The 24,467-nt window shown below is 37.2% G+C and overlaps 1 protein-coding gene across 1 annotated transcript in view; it reads left to right on the forward strand.

Annotated features, from left to right (window-relative positions):
• Positions 1 to 24,467, forward strand: part of LOC144823778 (uncharacterized) — a 164,188-nt gene that overhangs the window by 76,479 nt on the left and 63,242 nt on the right. The window contains exon 2 of the mRNA XM_078682605.1: positions 15,434 to 15,950. Coding sequence (XP_078538731.1) covers positions 15,465 to 15,950 — 486 coding nt within the window. The 5' untranslated portion in view covers positions 15,434 to 15,464. The remainder of the gene's footprint in view (positions 1 to 15,433; positions 15,951 to 24,467) is intronic.

The following is a 24,467-nucleotide window of genomic DNA, read 5'->3' on the forward strand; positions in this document are numbered from 1 at the left end:
TGTCTCAGGAAACTCGGTTGGTAGCAGCACTTCTGCAAGGAGATTCTAATGCTGACGAGTTAAGAATTGAATTAGTGAACTTGCAGTCAGCTACTAAAAAGACGTTGAGGGAGACCTACAGTGCGAAACTTCATAAGTATCATCTGTCGCAGTACGAAAGCGGAGATAGAATCGGAAAAGTGCTAGCTTACAAGGTAGCTGACAAGAAAGCTAAAACATTTATTAAGGCCATCAAGGATACTAACATGGTAACTTACAACCAGTCAGTTTGTTAAATACTATAGCAGTTTATACACTCCAGAAATTTCTCCCATTAATGATCTCATACTTTTATACCTTAATACCCATTTGACTGAACAACGAGATAGAGAAGGGGTCAGCCAACTTGAATCGAATATCACTTCTACAGAGTTAAGGCTAGCAATTGCCTCTCTCCCTTCTGGTAAGGCAGCTGGGGAAGATTTGCTCCCCATTGAACTTTATAAAATCTGTATTCAGGAACTACTCCCTCTTTTTAGTTTAGTTATAGACTCAATTGGGGAAACAGGGAAGGCCCCTGCCTCATGGAACACTGCCAAAATTGTATGTTTTCTTAAAAAACGAAAGCTCGCAGGTGAGTGTGGGTCATACAGACCGATTTCACTAATTAATGCCGACGCCAAGGCTTTTGCGAAAATCTTGGCACCCGGCTAGCTCCCCTTATGCCGGAGCTGGTTAATACACAACATGGCTTTGTGATGGGGAGAGACACTACCGCCCATGTTAATATGGCTATTACCGCCTTTGACGTTGCACGAGCTGAGTCCACCCCACTTGGAATGGTCATGCTGGATGCTGAGAAAGCATTTGACCGAGTGGGGTGGGACTACTTATGGGCTGTGCTTAAGGCTTTTGGTTTCAGGATAAATAACTTGGTTGGATTCGGTCATTGTATGATCAGCCTACTGCTAAAATAAGTTATGCAGGCATGAGCTCATCTAAATTCCCAATAGCGAGGGGCACTCGGCAAGAGTGTCTCCTGTCACCCTTGCTGTTTGCTCTCTCTATAGAACCATTCCTAAATGCGCTTTTCTCTCAAGCAGATATTATCCCCTTTCAACATACGCGGATGATATTGCGATCTTTACCACTGATGTAGTTAAAGATATTCCGGGGATAACTAAAGAAGCTAAAATATTTGGGGATATCTCTGGTTACAAATTAAATTTAAATAAAACACAGATCATTGCTAATTATAAACCACTAGTTTCTGTTCAGGGTATCTGCACAAATGCTGTATATTTGGGAGTGAAAATCTCTGCAAATATCGATGAATTAATTGCACTTAATTATAATTCATTATAAAAAGAAGTAACTCTCTCACTAAAAAGATGGCATAAGATACCACTTAGTTTAGCCGGACGGATTAATCTAATTAAAATGAAAATCGTACCCAAATTTCTTTTATTTATTCAGATCAATTTCTTTACGCCTTAACAATCTTTTCTTTAAAAAACTTGATGGGATATGCAGTAGCTATATTTGGGGGTACAAAAAAGCTTGCAGATCGATTCAGTTGTTGAAACTCCCAATTGAAAAAGGAGGACTGACCTTCCCTGATTTTAGATTATATTTTTATGCAACATTCTTTGGTCGTATTCGAAGCCTGCTAAAAAATGAAAACTCGCTATTTTTTCATCAGTTTATGTTAGGTCCTGATTGTAAACAATTTCTAGCGAGAGTCCACCATCCAAACTACTTCAAACGAGTTAAGTTTAAGACTGCCAGGGATACCATAAGAATCTGGAATCTGATTATGATCTAGGGTAGGATCTCTTCCTTTCATGCAGAACTACAATTATGGGGCAATCCAGGACTGCCTGGGATTTTTTCGGATGGAGCTGGGGCTTCCTGGTCCAGCTGTGGGGTTAATATCCTAGGGGATCTTTATGGTCCTGAAGGATTACTTGACTTTACATCACTAAAATCTCTTTATGAATTGAATGACGGTATGTATTTCAAATATATGCAAATTCAGGACTTTTTAGTTCGGAAAATGAAAATCAAATTTTAAAATGTATGTATTCTGATCGGACCAAATCACTTATCAGTGAAAGCTGTAGACACTTAATTCAGCTGAAAGCAGATGATTGTTGTAAATTGGCGGCTAAATGGACTGCTAGAATAGGGATAAATATAACGCCAAATCAGATATCTGCTTCTCTTTGTCAAATCAACCAGGTGGTCCAGTCTTCTAATATAAGACTTCAATTGGACAGAACCATCTGTCAATTATATTATACCCCTCAAAGAATCTCTAGCTGGTTACCCCAAGTAATCTATTGAATGATCGCACTAAATGCCCTAAATACGATCTGGTTGCTGCTGATCTGGAGCACATGCTCTTCTCTTGCCCCGCACTGTTCGAGTTCTGGACAGGAATATAATCTGTTCTTACTAAGAAGCAAATCACATATTCCGTCTTTTTCTGTTCATTTGATCTTATTAGACCTACAGGATGTAAATAGTCCACATAAGGACCTGAATACTATCTTATTTGCCCGTGCAAGATTGACAATAGCTAGGGCTTGGATCTCTCCAAAACCACCGCATGTTATGGAGTGGTGGACTCTGGTTAACTTAAATTTATACTATGGAATTATCATTAGCAAAGCTAAGATGGCCACGCTCATTGAGAAAACAAGAGAAAATTTGGGGAATGCTCATCTGAGTTTTCGACTCTAAAATGCTGTTAAGACTACTATAATATGTATTCATGATATCTGCTTTACTTTTCTATGAAAATTATGTTATAAAGGAATCCTCTGTACTAACAACTTATAATGATACTTCTAATATTATGTCTGTAATTAAGAAATGTTTTTTTTCTTTTTTCTCTTCTCTTGCAATGATAATAAAAACATTTTTTTTTAAAAAGGACTGTTCTGCAGCGAATAAATGGTATAACATTATTCGTGTGTGTGTTTTTTAAATGTTTCGCCACCTGTGAAAAAAGCCAAGTTGTTTATTTTTACGCCAGGTTGATGGGTCTGTAATTCCTTATTCATTAGAACTCCTGTAGTCCTCAGATTCTAAATGCTCCCAACAATTTAAATAAACTCCCTGCACATATTTAAAAAATGTGGTCATTCCTAATGAGACCTAAGCAGATAGCTATATGTATTTGAGAGTGTGGGATGAGTGAGGACCCAGGGGTAGTCCCTTTGGGGTATTCACCTGTTACAACGCATTTTTTACAACGCAATACTGTTACAACGCATTTTTTACAACGCAGGTACTGTTACAACGCATACTATTACAACTTATACTGTTACAACGCAGATACTGTTACAACGCAAGTACTTTTACAACGCATATATATATGTATATGTATTTAATTTTATATGTTATTTTATTTTAAATTAGGTTAGATTGTAGTAATATTAAAATAATTAAATTTATACTTAATAATTTTAAATTGTTGATTATATATAATTTTTAATGTAATTAATTAATTATAATTAATAATAATTAATAATTTAATAAATAAAAAATAATGTATTAATTAAATGAAAAGTATTTTTTTAAGTATTTTTAAGGTTAGATTGTAGTAATATTAATATATTAAAATATATTTTTAATAATTAATTATTAATAATTAATACTTTAATAACTGAAAAATAATGTATTAAGCTAAAGAAAAGTATAGGATAGATTGTAGTAATTTTAAAATATTTAAATTTATTTTTAATAAATAATTATTAATAATTAATATTTTAATAATTGAAAAATAATGTATTAATCAAAAGAAAAGTATTTTTGTAAATATTTTTGTAAAAAATTAATACCTTTTAATATAGTATTTATTTTATACTTTATTTTAGGAATTTGTTTATTGAATTTTTTGGATAGTAATAATTTATATGTTCATTTTAATTTGATATTGTTTATTATATTGTATAATTTAAATTTAGGAATGTATATTTAATTATTGTAACTATAATTTAGGGTAGTAAAAATTTTAATTATTATCACATTTTTATTTTATATTTGTATTTTTATTGTTTTTGTTTTTGTTTATTATTATTATTTTAATTGAAGTATTAATTAGTATGTATATATTAATAATTAAAAAACGATTTAAATAAATTTGAAAAATATTAAAATAATATTATTTTGAATTATTTTGAATTTTAGAAATTATTATATATGACTATATATTTATTATATTTTATTTATGTTTTTAAAAATATATTGGGAAAAGATTATGTTCTATTATTGTTTAATTAAATTTAAAAAAAATGTTATCTACATGTAGACTTTATTAAGTATATAGTTTTTTTAATTAAATAATTTATAATCGATTTTGTTTGTGATATACTTATATTAAAATTTCCGTTCCCACGCTTTACCATTGTTTTCTATGGATACGTTTGTCCTTCATTTATGTCTTTGATACAACTAGTTATGTAGAGCGGTTGGGAATAAAAGCAAAGGAAACGAAAGGAAAGAGGAGGAAAAAAGCGGAACAGAAAGAAGAAAACAGGTATAGTAAGGAAGTATATATTTTACATATTATTTTAAAAGTTAAGATATACAGATTGAAATAAATAAAAACGTAGAGATATGTTTTTGTTAATAAAAATAACTTTTTATTACATACAAAAAATATTTATAAATTCTTCAATTTTTAATACATTTTATGTATATTTTTCTAAATTTTAACATATATATGTAATCATATTTAAAAATAATATTTGTTAATAAATTGCAATATATTACAATGTACAGTAGTCCTTTCTTTATTGTTGCAGCATATCCTGACGTTATTACGTATACGCGTGCGTCGTCGGCCATTTTGTGGGTATCCGGAGCTGGAAGCAGCAGGAAGCAGCAGGACGCTGATCTACGACCAGGTAGGAAAACAATGTAATTATAAGTAATAAAGTTAAATAATAAAAGATTTACATTTATTGTAAGGATAAGTTAAGTAGAGGTTGCTCGAAATAAAAAAAATGTTAAAAAAATAACATGTCGCTACTCGTATTATTAGAATATGCCGATGTTGGGTCGGTGGGCGTGGGGAACATCGGTAAATATAATTAAAGTAAGATTTAGTTGAATTTTAGTAAAAAAACCTGAAAAGGGGTTCAGAAAAGTATAACAAATATTTCATAATGTATTTATGTATGCAAAGTATTAAAATGCATTTTCGAGTGATATAACAGTTTGCAAATATTGAGTTTGAGAATGTTAGTTGCTATGTTGTTAAAATATCATATGAATGTGAATAAAGATATTTCCAATGTTTTCCTGGTGCTTTTCTGAAATACATTTGTATTTTAAGAAGATTATGATGTAGGGTTTATTTCCAAATCACTGATTGTCTGATTGATTATATTGGTTACATTTTAGTTGTTTAGTATTCATTTCGGAATTATTATTGCTTTGTTTATTCTATGAAAATTGGAAAGTAAAAATTTTGGAGCCTTTGTATATTGTACTATAGTAGTTTGAAAAGCATAACTGATGTTTATTGATTAGAATTTAATTAATTCGAAGTCTGTCTTTTTTGTATCAGGAGGAGTAGAGAATATAGAATTGATAAAAAATAACATGGAAAATTAAAATTAATTATTCTATGTTTGGTGAAATGTTGTAGGAATTAGCACTTGATGTGGAAATATGGAAATATCAATATATGGAATACATAAATATTTTAACCATTAATTTTATGGTGTGGTTTTCATAGAAGACTTTATGATAAAATAGAAAATGCATTTTATTTTTATTTGCAATGTACTTTTCTAAAATATAAAAATGTAGTCTCAAAATTTATTTCTTTGGGAAAATATTGGTTCAGCTATTTCTTCTAAAGTCTTATGTGACTCAAAAATTTAAAAAATATGTCATGTAAGGAATATATTTTTAAAAAAAATGTTACAAAAAAAAAAAAAAGAGGAAAAATGACCCAACATCAAATATTAAAAAATGTTTATAAAAAAATTTTTTACGAATTGTAATTAAAAAAAAAAAATATTTTTGGTAGAAGCAGGAAAGTAATGTAAATTATACTTTAAAAAGAAAGGATGTTAGCTAGATTCTCAAGGTAATCTAAAGCCACACACAACGTAAATTGTTGTAGTAGTGCCAATAGTCGTTCAGACATATCCTTAGTTCTTTGGGTAATTCGTGAGTTTAGACTACCAGTGAGAGTTTGAGAAAGTCTCATTTCTTGGAAACTTTGCTCCTTCTTCAAAGTTTCCAGAAATGAATAGAAATTAGGGTGGGGTTTGCCAATTAAATGGTTGAAGGAGTTATGCCATCCCTCAATGGCATTATTTGTTTTTGCCTCTCCCTCTAGGCAACTCGAATAACAGTTCCACCACTGCACATGGAAACGTGGTTTCCTCCTGCGACCCGATCTGCCTAGGTGTCCAATCCATGTGTCTTCCATATAATTTAAAATGGGTGCCAATTTATCTTCGTTAGTTAAATAATAGTCTGAATCTGTAATTGCAGTGTAGTATTCGTCTACACTTTCGGGAGGGACAAAACAAAGAGCAGTTAATTTTTTTAATTCGACTTGTAGTTTGCTGTCCAATGAGTATTCAGTAACTAAGGGTGTTTTTTGTAATTTACGCCAGAATGCCTGGGAAAAGTGGAAAAAACACCCTTGAATTTGGGTATCCGTGTACAGTTTGGTGATCACATTGATCATACTCAATTCAAAATCGATAATAATTTTCCTAGGACTTTGGCTTGTTTTGGATTTAATCACAGATAATAATTCTGTGTAAGTTGCTGAAGTCTTATCAGGCAGCAAACTATATACTAGGGGTATTACACTGTTATTAATTTTACCATGAATAGTATAAATTTGGGTGAATGGATGGGGCGTGCTTTTAAACGTCCCATCCATCATCCAAATTTCACTTGATTCAAGTTTAACAAGGTTGCGTGGGGTACTAAAAATTAAGATGCGCTTAAGAGGGTTTTCGTTGTCATGTAAGAGGAAAGGTTCATTAGAAAAAGTTATAGTAAGTTCAGGAGGAATAATAATATCAGAAAAGGTATGAGGTGTGTTTGTTTGTGTATTACTTGCCTGCTTTTGTCTTTGTATAATTCTTCGCAAATTATGTATGTTAGGAATATTGCTAGCAATATGAGTAGGGACATGTTGTGCAACCTGTCTTAAAATTGATCCAGTGGATTCATTGGAGGTGCTTGCAATAGCCTTCATCTCGTTAACAGTTTCTCTGACATCAATTTCCATTGCAGAGGCAGAGTGGTTATGGTCAGTTGTCCTTACAATAAAATCATTGACCGTAACCGCTCTGCCGCTGCAACGAGTTGTATGGTATTGCACGCATCTCCAATGAATCCGTGGATTACTTAACCTATCCTTACAATAAATGTATCCTTGATGAGCTAGTAATTGCTTTCCTTTCCTGGATGGAATATACTTTGCAGTTTGTTGTTGTGAAGACATTTTCTGAAAAGAAAAAATTATTGTTTTAGTATTTGAATTATAGAAATGGAATGCATAAAATTAGTATGTAGTTTTGATTTTATAAAACTCTGATTTTAGTTTTTTTATATTGTATCTAGCACATTTTCCATATGCTAGCATTTCACTTATTGCTGTAAATTAGAAAACATATTCAGCACTTTTCCTACTGTTGCACTTACCTGGAGTTGGAATAGTAATTTACACCTCTACACTATCCAGCACTTTCCCTACTGTAGCACTTACCTGGAGTTGGAATAGTAATTTACACCTCTACACTATCCAGCACTTTCCCTACTGTAGCACTTACCAGGAGTTGGAATAGTAATTTACACCTCTAGACTATCCAGCACTTTCCCTACTGTAGCACTTACCCGGAGTTGGAATAGTAATTTACATATCTACACTATCCAGCACTTTCCCTACTGTAGCACTTACCAGGAGTTGGAATAGTCATTTACACCTCTAGACTATCCAGCACTTTCCCTACTGTAGCACTTACCTGGAGTTGGAATAGTAATTTACACCTCTACACTATCCAGCACTTTCCCTACTGTAGCACTTACCAGGAGTTGGAATAGTAATTTACACCTCTAGACTATCCAGCACTTTCCCTACTGTAGCACTTACCTGGAGTTGGAATAGTAATTTACACCTCTACACTATCCAGCACTTTCCCTACTGTAGCACTTACCAGGAGTTGGAATAGTAATTTACACCTCTAGACTATCCAGCACTTTACCTACTGTAGCACTTACCTGAAGTTGGAATAGTAATTTACATCTCTACACTATCCAGCACTTTCCCTACTGTAGCACTTACCAGGAGTTGGAATAGTCATTTACACCTCTAGACTATCCAGCACTTTCTCTACTGTAGCACTTACTTGGAGTTGGAATAGTAATTTACACCTCTACACTATCCAGCACTTTCCCTACTGTAGCACTTACCAGGAGTTGGAATAGTCATTTACACCTCTAGACTATCCAGCACTTTCCCTACTGTAGCACTTACCTGGAGTTGGAATAGTCATTTACACCTCTAGACTATCCAGCATTTTCTCTACTGTAGCACTTACCAGGAGTTGGAATAGTAATCTACACCTCTAGACTATGCAGCACTTTCCCTACTGTAGCACTTGCCAGGAGTTGGAATAGTCATTTACAGCTCTAGACTATCCAGCACTTTCCCTACTGTAGCACTTACCAGGAGTTGGAATAGTAATTAACACCTCTAGACTATGCAGCACTTTCCCTACTGTAGCACTTACCCGAAGTTGCAATAGTAATTACTCTTCTAGCCTATCCAGCACTTTTCCTACTGTAGCACTTGCCAGGAATAGAAATAGTGATTTACACTTGTACATTTTAACAAAATTTTTTAAATAAATACCATGTGTTATTTATTACTGCTTATGCATGTTTTATATATGTATCTGGAAAAGTGTATTTCACTTACTCTTAGTTTTTTGGGTCTTTACTTTGAATATATATGTTTTGGTTTTCTTGTGTTGGTTGTCCTGGAGGTTGGTCAAGTTTTGGTTGGAATGCAGATCTAAAACAAAGAAAAAGTATGTTTGAAAATGTGTAACACTTAATTTTGGAGAAGACTAATTTTTAAGTTTTCTTCACAGGCATGAGGCATTATATTGAAGTTCACTTTAGCACTTTCTCTGCACTTTATTTATAGCACTACTCATGTAAAGTGAGAAATGCTATTTTGGCGTCTGGATTGCACAGTTCTTTGTGTATTGTAGTGTTTATATGTATCTGGGATACCACATGATAATTTTATAGTTTATTGCACTTTCACTACTGTAGCACTTAACTGGAAAAGCATTGATTATTTAAGTTTATAGAGTTTACTGCATTTTTTCGACTGTTTTGAATAGTAACTTACACCTCTAGCCTATCCAGCACTTTCCCTACTGTAGCACTTACCTGGAGTTGGAATAGTAATTTACACCTCTAGACTATCCAGCACTTTCCCTACTGTAGCACTTAACAGGAGTTGGAATAGTAATTTACACGTTTAGACTATCCAGCACTTTCCCTACTGTAGCACTTACCAGGAGTTGGAATAGTCCTTTACACCTCTAGCCTATCCAGCACTTTCCCTACTGTTGCACTTACCTGAAGTTGGAATAGTCCTTTACACCTCTAGACTATCCAGCACTTTACCTACTGTAGCACTTACCTGAAGTTGCAATAGTAATTTACTCCTCTAGCCTATCCAGCACTTTCCTTACTGTAGCACTTACCTGAAGTTGCAATAGTAATTTACTCCTCTAGCCTATCCAGCACTTTTCCTACTGTAACACTTGCCAGGAGTTGGAATAGTAATTTACACCTCTAGACTATCCAGCACTTTCTCTACTGTACCACTTAACAGGATTTGGAATAGTAATCTACACCTCTAGACTATGCAGCACTTTCCCTACTGTAGCACTTGCCAGGAGTTGGAATAGTAATTTACACCTCTACACTATCCAGCACTTTATTTACTGTAGCACTTACCAGGAGTTGGAATAGTCATTTACAACTCTAGACTATCCAGCACTTTGTCTACTGTAGCACTTACCAGTAGTTGGAATAGTAATCTACACCTCTAGATTATGCAGCACTTTCCCTACTGTAGCACTTGCCAGGAGTTGGAATAGTTATTTACACCTCTAGACTATGCAGCACTTTCCCTACTGTAGCACTTGCCAGGAGTTGGAATAGTCATTTACACCTCTAGACTATCCAGCACTTTCTCTACTGTAGCACTTACCAGTAGTTGGAATAGTAATCTACACCTCTAGATTATGCAGCACTTTCCCTACTGTAGCACTTGCCAGGAGTTGGAATAGTAATCTACACCTCTAGACTATGCAGCACTTTCCCTACTGTAGCACTTACCAGGAGTTGGAATAGTCCTTTACACCTCTAGCCTATCCAGCACTTTCCCTACTGTTGCACTTACCTGAAGTTGGAATAGTCCTTTACACCTCTAGACTATCCAGCACTTTACCTACTGTAGCACTTACCTGAAGTTGCAATAGTAATTTACTCCTCTAGCCTATCCAGCACTTTCCTTACTGTAGCACTTACCTGAAGTTGCAATAGTAATTTACTCCTCTAGCCTATCCAGCACTTTTCCTACTGTAACACTTGCCAGGAGTTGGAATAGTAATTTACACCTCTAGACTATCCAGTACTTTCTCTACTGTACCACTTAACAGGATTTGGAATAGTAATCTACACCTCTAGACTATGCAGCACTTTCCCTACTGTAGCACTTGCCAGGAGTTGGAATAGTAATTTACACCTCTACACTATCCAGCACTTTATTTACTGTAGCACTTACCAGGAGTTGGAATAGTCATTTACACCTCTAGACTATCCAGCACTTTCTCTACTGTAGCACTTACCAGTAGTTGGAATAGTAATCTACACCTCTAGATTATGCAGCACTTTCCCTACTGTAGCACTTGCCAGGAGTTGGAATAGTCATTTACACCTCTAGACTATCCAGCACTTTCCCTACTGTAGCACTTACCAGGAGTTGGAATAGTAATTAACACCTCTAGACTATCCAGCACTTTCCCTACTGTAGCAATTACTTGAAGTTGCAATAGTATTTACTCTTCTAGCCTATCCAGCACTTTTCCTACTGTAGCACTTGCCAGGAATTGAAATAGTGATTTACACTTGTACATTTTAACAAATTTTTTTTAATAAATACCATGTGTTAATTATTACTGCTTATGCATGTCTTATATATGTATCTGGAAAAGTGTATTTCACTTACTCTTAGTTTTTTGGGTCTTTACTTTGAATAAATATGTTTTGGTTTTCTTGTGTTGGTTGTCCTGGAGGTTGGTCAAGTTTTGGTTGGAATGCAGATCTAAAACAAAGAAAAAGTATGTTTGAAAATGTGTAACACTTAATTTTGGAGAAGACTAATTTTTAAGTTTTCTTCACAGGCATGAGGCATTATATTGAAGTTCACTTTAGCACTTTCTCTGCACTTTATTTATAGCACTACTCATGTAAAGTGAGAAATGCTTTTTTGGTGTCTGGATTGCACAGATCTTTGTGTATTGTAGTGTTTATATGTATCTGGGATACTACATGATAATTTTATAGTTTATTGCACTTTCACTACTGTAGCACTTAACTGGAAAAGCATTGATTATTTAAGTTTATAGAGTTTCCTGCATTTTTTCGACTGTTTTGAATAGTAACTTACACCTCTAGCCTATCCAGCATTTTCCCTACTGTAGCACTTACCTGGAGTTGGAATAGTAATTTACACCTCTACACTATCCAGCACTTTCTCTACTGTAGCACTTACCAGGAGTTGGAATAGTAATTTACACCTCTAGACTATCCAGCACTTTACCTACTGTAGCACTTACCTGAAGTTGCAATAGTAATTTACTCCTCTAGCTTATCCAGCACTTTCCCTACTGTAGCACTTACCTGAAGTTGCAATAGTAATTTACTCCTCTAGCCTATCCAGCACTTTTCCTACTGTAATACTTGCCAGGAGTTGGAATAGTAATTTACACCTCTACACTATCCAGCACTTTCTTTACTGTAGCACTTACCAGGAGTAGGAATAGTCATTTACACCTCTAGACTATCCAGCACTTTCTCTACTGTAGCACTTACCTGGAGTTGGAATAGTAATTTACATCTCTACATTAGCCAGCACTTTCCCTACTGTAGCACTTACCAGGAGTTGGAATAGACATTTACACCTCTAGACTATCCAGCACTTTCTCTACTGTAGCACTTACCCGAAGTTGCAATAGTAATCTACACCTCTAGACTATCCAGCACTTTCTCCACTGTAGCACTTGCCAGGAGTTGGAATAGTCATTTACACCTCTAGACTATCCAGCACTTTCCCTACTGTAGCACTTACCAGGAGTTGGAATAGTAATTTACACCTCTAGACTATCCAGCACTTTACCTACTGTAGCACTTATCTGAAGTTGCAATAGTAATTTACTACTCTAGCCTATCCAGCACTTTCTGTACTGTAGCACTTACCTGAAGTTGCAATAGTAATTTACTCCTCTAGCCTATCCAGCACTTTTCCTAATGTAGCATTTGCCAGGAGTTGGAATAATAATTTGCACTTGTACATTTTACAAAATTTTTTTTATAAATACCATTTGTTATTTATTACTGCTTATGCATGTCTTATATATGTATCTGGAAAAGTGTTTTTCACTTACTGTTAGTGTTTTCGGTCTTTACTTTGAATAAATTTGTTTTGGTTTTCTTGTGTTGGTTGTCCTGGAGGTTGGTCAAGTTTTGGTTTGAATGGAGATCTAAAACAAAGAAAAAGTATGTGTTAAAATGTGTGACACGTAATTTTAGAGGAGACTGATTTTCATGTTTTTTTCACAGCAATGAGACATCATATTTAAGTTTACTTTACTATTTTCTCTGCACTTTATATATACCTGTATTTTTCATAATGTAGTACTGTTCAATAGTTTTTTTACTTGCTGCAAGATGGTAGAGTTTTCTAAATTTTTATACAGTTTGATCTTATTCATATTATTTATTATTTATGAACAATTAATATATATATTTTGCAATGTGTTTTTTACTTACTTTTCAGTTTGGCTTTTTCAATAGTAGAAATGTGTCCTTCCACTGGCTGTACGATTTATTTGTTACTTGGATTGGTCTGTTAATCTGAAACATTTTAAAAAAAAAACATTATTTTATTTTAACCTGCTTAAAGTGATTTATGTTTTGCCTTTGAATAGTAGTGTTTAGTTTTATTTGAAATATTTATATTACCTTTTAAAGCGGTGTTGAAATTTTTTATCTGTCCGATTATTTATGAAGAAATTATTTATATGTAGTATCTCTGTGAGGGAAAAAATTTTGTACAGTTTACTCCTACTGCGTCGTTTTATATTTAATTAATAATAAACTAATTTTTAAAGAAATAATGATGTACCTTATGTTTTTATGCGAAAGCGGGTCGCTTTAAAAAAACAATGAAATGTACACGGATTTTGTGTGTAAACGTTCTGAATAGATTTCTAAAACAAAAAATTTTTTTAAATATATTAATAATACTGTATTATATTTAAATCACGTTTTATTCTTTAGATTATTAATTTAAAAAATTATGTATCATGTTATTTAAGACGTATTTTGATAATAACGAAGTAATCTTTATTCATTTTTAATTAAAGCACAGAAATATATTTTAAAAATTGCATTTAAAAAATATATAGTCAATATTAAAAAAGAAGTTCTTTTTTTTTACATGGCTATTATTTATGGTGTTATCGTTTTCTGAACATATTACTTACTTGTAATTAGTTGGTATTCGTAGTATGATATAGTTTTAGAATTTTCGATTGGATGATAGGGTGAAAAGTTCACAGAGTGCAATCTCACGTCTGCTCTCTCGGGTAGTTGAGAATCAACTAATTTCAAAATGGTTCCTCACTACTATTTATAAGTTTGGTGTAGTATAGCAAAAATAATCGTGAAAATATGCGGTGGAAATCGCATTAAATTTTATATTTATTTATCTGAGGACATATAATTTAAAAATTCATTTAAATAACTTTATATTCCGTAATGTTTGCCGTTTTGGCATCCATTTTGGGTATTATGTTGTCGTTTGAAATCATTGAAATAATAGTAGGACTCATTATTATAATACTTATGCAAAATGGCGTCCATGAAAACACTATATATGTTTGTTTTATAAGAATACTGACATATTATGTAAAACAATATGAATGAGTATATTTTTGAATCGTACTAAGTCAGTAAGTAAATTGTTTCCATTTTTAGTTCTCGTAATACTTTGGAAACTACTGTACTTTGAAAATTATTACTCGAGTAATTATTTAATAAATAAATAAATGTAATTCGCGTTAATATGGTAGTTTTTCATGCCGTTTTTTTAATACACTTACTCACCCAAAACCCCTATTTTCCCTGCATTCCGTTGACAGTTTTTATTATAAAAAAAAATTACATATATATTTATAGGATAATTTTTTATAAATATGAGTATGAATTTTTTAAATAATAATGAAAATTAATACTCGAGTAATTATTTAAAAAATAAATAAATGGAATACGTGATTTTATGGCAGTTTCTCATGCCGTTTTTGTAATACACTTACCCACCCAAAACCCCTATTTTCCCTGCATCCCGTTGCCAGATTTTATTTTACAAGAAAATAAAAAATATATATTTATTGGTGTATATTTTAAAAGGGTGAATACGAATTTATTAAATAATAATGAAAATTAATACTCGAGTAATAATTTAATAAATAAATAAATGGAATACGTGATTTTATGGTAGTTTTTTATACCGTTTTTTAATACACTTACCCACCCAAAACCCCTATTTTCCCTGCATCCCGTGCCAGGTTTTATATTACAAGAAAATAAAAAATATATATTTATTGGTGTTTATTTTAAAAGGGTGAATACGAATTTATTAAATAATAATGAAAATTAATACTCGAGTAATAATTTAATAAATAAATAAATGGAATACGTGATTTTATGGTAGTTTTTTATACCGTTTTTTAATACACTTACCCACCCAAAACCCCTATTTTCCCTGCATCCCGTGCCAGGTTTTATTTTACATAGAAATTTTTTAACAAATAAATGCGTTGTAATGGTACACGTTGTTAAATGTTGCGTTGTAATGGTACTTTTCCTATTAAAGTACTATTTTGCGTTCTAATAGTACTCGTTGTAAAAACATGCGTTGTAGTAGTATTTACGTTGTAATATCCGCGTTGTAACGGTATGCGTTGTAATAGTATGCGTTGTAACATCATATATCCCACTTTGGTGTCAGGGTGTGAGTTGCAAATATATGTTAAAGGCAGAAAGCAGATGGATGCAGGGGATAGATTCTAATAATGTACCCTTTTATTTTGTGTAGGTAATTCAAGGCCAGAACACCCATCGCCGAAATGTTTTCTCGATTTGCTAAGCAGATGACCAGCCAGTTTATAGACCTTGGCAAAAGCCGGAAAATTACAAGCAATGGAAGAACAGGCCATAGAATCATCAGGGCTCTCATATTCACAGACTCGGAGTCAAGTGGGTTTGAGAGTAATCCTTCTGAGGAACAAAATACAGAACGCCTCAATGCCTCTACCTCTCTTGTGGATACATGGACGCCAGGACCTTCTCAGGCTGTGAACCAGGACTGCGGAAGAGAACCGGTTCCAGGACAGCGATCCACCCCACCTACAGGAGACATTGACGTTGACAATGATGGGCGGAAGCGCCCGATGCTGCAGCAGATGGAGGCACTACAAATCGCATTGCAGTTGAAAATATTGCTGGAAAAGCAAGAAGCAGAACAGAAGTTGAAGCTGGACGAGAAGAAGCTGGACTCTGAATTGGAGGAGCAGCGCATCCAGGACTTAACTGCAGCTCTCAGCCAGAATAGAGTAAGTAAGATGACTTCCACGCTTTTGGGATTGAATTGAGGAAAGTGAGATTTCTAAAGATATTGCAAGGCTTGAGCTGTGCCGTGGCTGCATGAACTTTGAGCATGGGCTGAGGGGAGCGGGCTCTCGGGCAGGACAGCGGGAAGCAAGACATTTAGGTTTAAATTTGTTTTATTGTTACAGCTTTACATTCTCACCTACACAGCAAACATTGCTGCATTGGGAAATTCACTTTCAGATAGATTACAACCTTAAAGAGCAACTTTTTAAACAAAAAGCAAAAGCCCTAAACTCCCCCATGGGATTTGGGTGTGGAAGTGAGTGTCAATATCATTTAGCACCGCATCCCAAAATGGAGATTGTATTGTATTGTAATTGCATTTATATAGCGCTTACTACCCCTGACGAGGCATCAAAGCGCTTTTTCGGCAAGTAGCACACTACTCCGGGACCCATAGAGGATTAGTGTTCAATTAGTATAGTGAAACATGCAAGTACATTTTAAGTGGTGGATAGGTTAGTCAGCTATTTGGATTTGGAATGATAGCAGAGGATAGAGGAGGACAAAGGTTTGTATTTATATACTGCTTGTTGACGCACGCTATTCAGGAAGCCTACAAAGTATTAGCGGTGAATTAATATGGTGAAATATGAAGTAATTTCAGAGGTGGATATTAGTCAGTTACTTGGAGTGAGAAGGATAGCGGAGGGATAAAAGGGGAAGAAAGATTTGCATTCATATGGCACTTGTTACCCCTGATGGGTGTTGAAGCGCTTTTCTGGCGAGTAGCACGCCACTCTAGAACCCATAAAGGATTACTGTTGAAAATTAGTATAGTAAAAAAAATTTTTTTTTTAAAGTAATTTGAGTAGTGGATATGTTATTCAGCTATTTGGGTAGTATATTAGCCAGTTCGGCGCTGATGACGAGCTCAGCTCGTCATCAGTTGCGCCGCTCGCACGCTGATGACGAGCTGAGCTCGTCATGTAACACGGCTTTTTAAAAAAAGCCGCTTAGCGCGAAAAAAGCCGCCGCACGCATGCGGTTAGTATAGTTTAATGTGGAATTTGAGAAGTGAACATGTTAGTCTGTTAATTTCGATTGAAAAGGATAGTGGAGGGATAAAAGAGTGAAAGTTTTTTTTTTTAGGTCTTAGCAATAGGAGGAGACTTTTGGATGAGTAAAAAGGAGTTTTGGAGGGGAGGACTAAGAGGAAAGAGTTTAGAATGGTTTGTTTTAGGGGATCGGTATTGTAAAAGAGGTGTCAGATGATGCAAGGAGGGGTAGAGTAGGAGAGAGTCTAGAAAGTGTTATTTTGGCAATCAGTAGTGGTATGGGGTTTGGGATAAATGAGAGTGGATGTAGAGAATATATTGATAGATGTGTAGGATGAGAGATAGGGTAGTGCATTGGAAGGAGTAGTAGAAGAAGTTTGAGATGAGTCAGAAGTTTGGGCTAGAAGATGGTGTTTGAGAGTGAGTTGGAGTGCTGTGTTTCTTTTCTAGTCTAACATTGTTGTGAAGTAGACATGGGGAAGCAAAGTTGTGACGTGTGGCATGTTGCTTATATTTTTTGAGTGTGTTTAAGGCGGAAGGTGTATGAGTCAGGGGAGGTGGTGCAGCATGTGGGTCATGTAGTAATGTTCTAAATTGTCCAATGGATGAGAGGCAGTTTGAAGAGGGGTGCAGTATTGCTGTATCTGTGTTAGGTGTGGTGGAAGAGGGAACGCTTGGCATTGGAGTTTTTTCCTTTGTGTACTTTGAAAGGTGGGTATATGTTTGTATTTTGTGATGGTAAGTATTATGAGGTGTTGCGCTTTGAAGATCTTGCTGTGCTGGTGTGTGTGATATGTTTTGCTTTTTATATATTTCATGCAATGGATTTGGTTGTGTAGTATTGTTTGTGAGAGGATGTTGTGTGTGACGTAGAGGGGGTGGTGATGTGTTTATGAGTAGAGTGCATGTTATGTGTAGGAGGGAATGAGGGTGTGGGCTGGGTTTTGCTAAATGAGAAAAAGGGCAGCATTTCTGGTCCTAGTCCCGACCAGTCTCGAAGAAGCTCAAAGAGGGAACTGCCCTTGTCCTCTCCGCCCTTAGCTGAGACGCCCTAACCCTGGCCTTTTATAGCCCTAGTAATCAGGTAACCCCTTCAGCCAATGGGAACCCTAGCCCTAACACTATCCAATCACAACACTAGCCCTAAAATCTAGAACCAATAGGAGACCAGGATCTTACAGCCAATCGTAGCCCTAGTCCAAGCACCCTATCAGTTCAAAAAACCTGATCTCTACGTCCAATAAAGACCCTAGCCCGACCAGTAGTCCCAAAACAGTCCATGCAACCAATGTCACAGGTAGCCCTAGTCCCTACTTCCAATAGAAAGCCTAACCCTACTCTAAGTCACACACCTAGTCCAGCAACCAATCACACCAGAAGCCCTAATCGCTACTTCCAATTAAAGGTCTAATCCTAGCCCTAGTCCCATCCTACTCCCAACAATCAATAACATAAGAAGCTCTAGTCCCTACTTCCAATAGAAATCCTAACCCTAGCCCTAGTCCCAATCTTACAATGATTGAATCACAGACCCAGAAACCAATCAGAACCCTCAAATACCCAACCAATGAGGACATTAACCCTAATCCAATAGAAACACCAGATACAACCACCAATCAGTGTATACATGTACCAACCACTAGCAGACCATATAAGGTCCCAGTGACCTCAGACAAGGTTTGCTGGCCAGGGAGTTGGAAGCTGCTTCTCCTGTTCATAATCTCCTAGGAGACAGACAGGCTCAATCCACACTTTGGACTTCAGCAGGTAAGGGCCTCACTAACTTGAAATCTAACAATACTGTTGAATAAAACTTTACTGCCCCTGCTGGCCAAAAAACGAAGTGCACACAGTTTAAACAGCTCACAGAAGCAGCCTCTGATGTAGAAAATCCCTGTTGCTTGGGGGGTGGGAGGGGAAGGGGGCTGGTTTCACTGGCTTGTGAACACACAATGGTGTCTGGGAGTGCACTGTTTTAACATACAGGTCTTAGCACAGAGCAAAGGTGAAATTTGGAGGGAAAACAGGAATGTCACCAAGGAATGAGAGGGATAAACTACAGAGGTTGGACTGCAAATCCCACAATTCAACACTCTAAAAGGAGGCAATTATGGGCCGGGAAAACCACAAGTTTAAAACACGACACAGGTGATAAAATATGCAATTACAGCAGGCTAAAACTACAATTGTTAACTGTAACAACCACAGGCAACGACAGTAAACACAGAGAGTGAAAATCGTTTTTTAAACAACTTTTTGGTCTTGGGAAGGGACAGCACTAGTCTGTCTCCTTACCACTTCCTGGACTCTGTTCACTGCAATCTGGGGCACAGGTAGGCTGCAACTCACAAGATGGAGGGAAATGATTTGGGGTGTACCCAGCAAGGCCTTAAGGGGCCTGGGCTGGTGTGAGAGGAGGGCTCAGACTTGCCTGGTACCTGAATAACCATTGGTCTGTGCTAGATGTATTATATGCTGTATGCCACATTCTCTAGTAGATATCTTCCCACTCCTAATTGGTGAGCTGCCTCCCCAATTCCGTCTCCCAGCATGATTGGGCAGGGAATTTACCCTCCGCTCTCAGATGGTAGAAGCAGGGTGTGTAATTCTGTGATATGGCGCTCATCTGATTTTTTTGCAAGGAGCCATTTTTAAAATTTTTGTGAAGCAAGACATTTAGTGCGTTCACCCACAATGTGAATAAAATATGCTGAGTAAATTAGTGGAGAAGCAGTCACCCCTATAATGAAAGATGCAGCAGAAATAAGAGAAGGCATATATCACTGAACCCAAGTTAATAAAAACAAATAGCTCACAGGAATGGTCACATGTGACTGGTGAGCAGGGCCCCCTACACAGGTCAGGCCTCTGAGAAAGATTCAGGCCTACACAAACACCGCCTTCTGTTTATCACTCAGATGATCATTTATTTATTCATCGATGATCCTAGGCAACACATACGTAGTGCAGACCGCTTCTGAGTACTGCTACATCAGTATATGTAGATGTTAGTGTATGCGCTTGTGTGAGTCAGAAAGAGATACTTTGTACCAATAAATTGCTATTGTAAACATAGATACATAATTTCGTTTTTGATAGAAGGGGTAGGCTTGTCTCTATATCATGTTTCATTATTGGCAGAAGAGTAAATTGCTTGCTAGTAGGAGTAACTCCAGAACAGGGATGCCTTTATTGGTCGAAAGGGGCTGAATCTGTTTCATATTTTCAAATTATCTTCCAACTTGTGATAAATGTATACGCTACAAATCAAAATGGAAAAAACGTGCTTAGCAATTTGCTATCTCAAAAATTTGCTATGCATACCCCCTCATTAACAAACATTGACCATGCGCTCAAGAAACTTTTTGTATTAGTTCTGAAATGAATAAGAGAATCTGGTTGTCACAGACTCTGCATTTAATCTTGACTGATGTGCTGAGCACAACATTGAGAGATTGACAAATCTGCAGCACCTCTGACGTAGCTCAAGAGACAGCTCAGACAGCATTTGATATGAAGGACACCCCTGGCGGGTTCTTCTTTCAGGTCCAAGTATGAGGCTGAGACATTGACTCGAGTGCATGCCTTAGGTCCTGCATGAATATCCTGATCAGGTCAGTTAAGTGGAAGTGTAGAGTTTTGAAAATAGAATCTCACCCTTGCTGGTCAACCTACCCGCTGGGCAAGTAGAACTGCTGCATATCCCTGTTCTGCAGTTTTCTTAACCAATCCCTGACTGTCACATACCATTCTGGTGTTGGGTGATGCCCAAACCAGTTTAGTTGCGTAAGGGAGGACTTTTTCTGAATCTAGAGATAAAATCTTTGAAAACCTTTCGCTACCTTACAAAATACAGCAGAACATTCTGTGCGGCAATCAGATACAGTCCCATGGATTGATGTGCAGGTGATGAACTCTATATGTTGATGTCTTGGTGGCAGTTTCATTTGCTTGAGGAAGGTAGTAATGTGACCTTGGAAACTAGCGACCGAAAAATATGAGTTAGATTAACAGGTATCGCCCTGCAGCATTACATATTTTTTTGCCTTTTTCTACTTGTTGCGTTTCTAACGTGGTATCCCTTATATACAAACACATACATAGTTCTTTTTTAGGTCGAGCTGGCGTTGGAGCGCGAAGCGCTCCCCCCAGCGAGACTATAGTCACCTTCCTCCCTGTCAAGGGAGTAACAGCTGTGAACGAGCCCGATACAGACCTGGGTACGAGCCGACCCAGGTCTGTGAACGTGCTTCAAGGTTGAGCAGCTTGTGCACGTTTGTTGGACGTCAGGGCTTCAAGCCCGCCAGACCAATTATCCCAGCATGAAACTCTACTTCCTGAGGCGCCACAAGAACAATTATCCCAGCAGGAGTCTCCACTTCCTCAGGCACCGCAACAATTATCACAGCATGAGACCCACTTATCACAGCATGTCAACAGGCGCCCCAGGCTGCTGGAGCACTCAACTATAATTAATGTGCAGTTGAGTGCTCCAGCAGCGTGGGGCGGCTCTCTGCATGCTGTGATAATGATCACTTTGGGGCCTCATGCTGTGATAATTAGGGCGGCATGCTCTATTTGCAGCACTGAACATTTTCAAAGAAGGCGAAGCAGTGACATTCATTGGAGACACTCAACCTCACGCCCTCACCCCCTCACCCCTCACACACCTCCTCACCCTCACACACCTCCTCACCCTCACACCCTCACCTTCACACCCCCTCACACACACCCTCACATACCCTTACCAGCACCGCAAAACACAACACAGCACAGCAAAACACAACACAGCACAGCACAGCAAAACACAACACAGCACAGCACAGCACAGCAAAACACAACACAGCACAGCAAAGCACAGCACAGCAAAACACAACACAGCGCAGCAAAACACAACGCAGCACAGCACAGCAAAACACAACACAGCGCAGCACAACACAGCACAGCACAGCAAAACACAGCACAGCACAGCAAAACACAACACAGCACAGCAAAACACAACACAGCACAGCAAAACACAGCACAGTACAGCAAAACACAACACAACACAGCACAGCAAAACACAACACAGCACAGCAAAACACAGCACAGCAAAGCAAAACACAACACAGCACAGCACAGCAAAACACAACACAGCACAGCACAGCAAAGCACAGCACAGCAAAACACAGCACAGCACAACACAACACAGCACAGCAAAACACAACACAACACAGCACAGCAAAACACAGCACAGGACAGCACAGCACAGCAAAGCACAGCACAGCAAAACACAGCACAGCACAGCAAAACACAGCACAGCACAACACAGCACAGCACAACACAACACAGCACAGCACAACACAGCACAGCACAGCAAAACACAGGACAGCACAGCACAGCAAAACACAGCAAAACACAGCACAGCACAGCAAAACACAGCACAGCACAGCAAAACACAGCACAGCACAACACAACACAGCACAGCACAGCACAACACAGCAAAACACAGCAAAACACAGCACAGCAAAACACAGCACAGCAAAGCACAGCACAGCAAAACACAGCACAGCACAGCAAAACACAGCACAGCAAAACACAGCACAGCACAACACAGCACAGCACAGCAAAACACAGCACAGCACAGCAAAACACAGCACAGCAAAACACAGCACAGCAAAGCACAGCAAAACACAGCACAGCACAGCAAAGCACAGCAAAGCAAAGCACAGCAAAACACAGCACAGCACAGCAAAACACAGCACGGCAAAACACAGCACAGAAAAGCACAGCACAGCAAAACACAGCACAGCACAGCAAAACACAGCACATCACAACACAGCACAGCAAAACACAGCACAGCACAGCAAAACACAGCACAGCAAAACACAGCACAGCAAAGCACAGCACAGCAAAACACAGCACACCACAGCAAAACACAGCACAGCAAAACACAGCACAGCAAAACACAGCACAGCAAAACACAGCACAGCAAAACACAGCACAGCAAAACACAGCACAGCAAAACACAGCAAAACACAGCAAAACACAGCACAGCAAAGCACAGCACAGCAAAACACAGCACAGCAAAACACAGCACAGCAAAACACAGCACAGCAAAACAGCACAGCACAGCAAAACACAGCACAGCAAAACACAGCACAGCAAAACACAGCACAGCACAGCAAAACACAGCACAGCAAAACACAGCAAAGCACAGCACAGCAAAGCACAGCACAGCAAAGCACAGCAAAGCACAGCACAGCAAAACACAGCACAGCAAAACACAACACAGCAAAACACAGCACAGCACAGCAAAACACAGCACAGCACAGCACAGCAAAACACAGCACAGCAAAACACAGCACAGCAAAACACAACACAGCACAGCAAAACACAGCACAGCAAAACACAGCACAGCAAAACACAGCACAGCACAGCAAAACACAGCACAGCACAGCAAAACACAGCAAAACACAGCAAAGCACAGCACAGCAAAACACAGCACAGCAAAACACAGCACAGCAAAACACAGCACAGCAAAGCACAGCACAGCAAAACACAGCACAGCAAAACACAGCACAGCAAAACACAGCACAGCAAAGCACAGCACAGCAAAACAGCACAGCACAGCAAAACACAGCACAACACAGCAAAGCACAGCACAGCACAACCAAGCACAGCACAACCAAGCACAGCACAACCAAGCACAGCACAACCAAGCGCAGCATAACCAAGCACAGCATAACCAAGCACAGCATAACCAAACACAACATAACCAAGCACAGCATAACCAAGCATAGCGTAATAAAGCACAACAAAACATAGCATAACAAAAAAAGCATAACAAAAAATAGCATAACAAAACACAACAAAACATAGCATAGCATAACAAAACACAGCATAGCATAACAAAACACAACATAGCATAGCATAACAAAACACAACATAGCATAGGATAGCAAAACTAAACAGAGCATAGCATAACAAAACAAAGCATAGGATAGCAAAACAAAACATAGCCTAACAAAACATGGCATAACAAAACATGGCATAACAAAACATGGCATAACAAAACATGGCATAGCAAAACATATAATAGCATAGCAAAACATAGCATATCAAACACAACAAAACATAGCATAGCAAAACAAAGCATAGCAAAACATAGCATAGCATAACAAAGCATAACAAAGCATAGCATAACAAAACATAGCATAGCATAACAAAACATAGCATAACAAAACATAGCATAACAAAACATAGCATAGCAAAACAAAGCATAGCATAGCAAAACACAACACAACACAACACAACATAGCATAGCATAACAAAGCATAGCATAACAAACACAACAAAGCATTGCATAGCATAACAAAACAAAGCATAGGATAGCAAAAAAACATAGCATAGCATAACAAAACAAAGCATAGAATAGCAAAACAAAACATTGCATAGCATAACAAAACATAGCATAACATA

The sequence above is a fragment of the Lissotriton helveticus genome, chromosome 3_1 (assembly GCF_964261635.1).
Source record: "Lissotriton helveticus chromosome 3_1, aLisHel1.1, whole genome shotgun sequence".
Taxonomy (NCBI): Eukaryota; Metazoa; Chordata; class Amphibia; order Caudata; family Salamandridae; genus Lissotriton; species Lissotriton helveticus.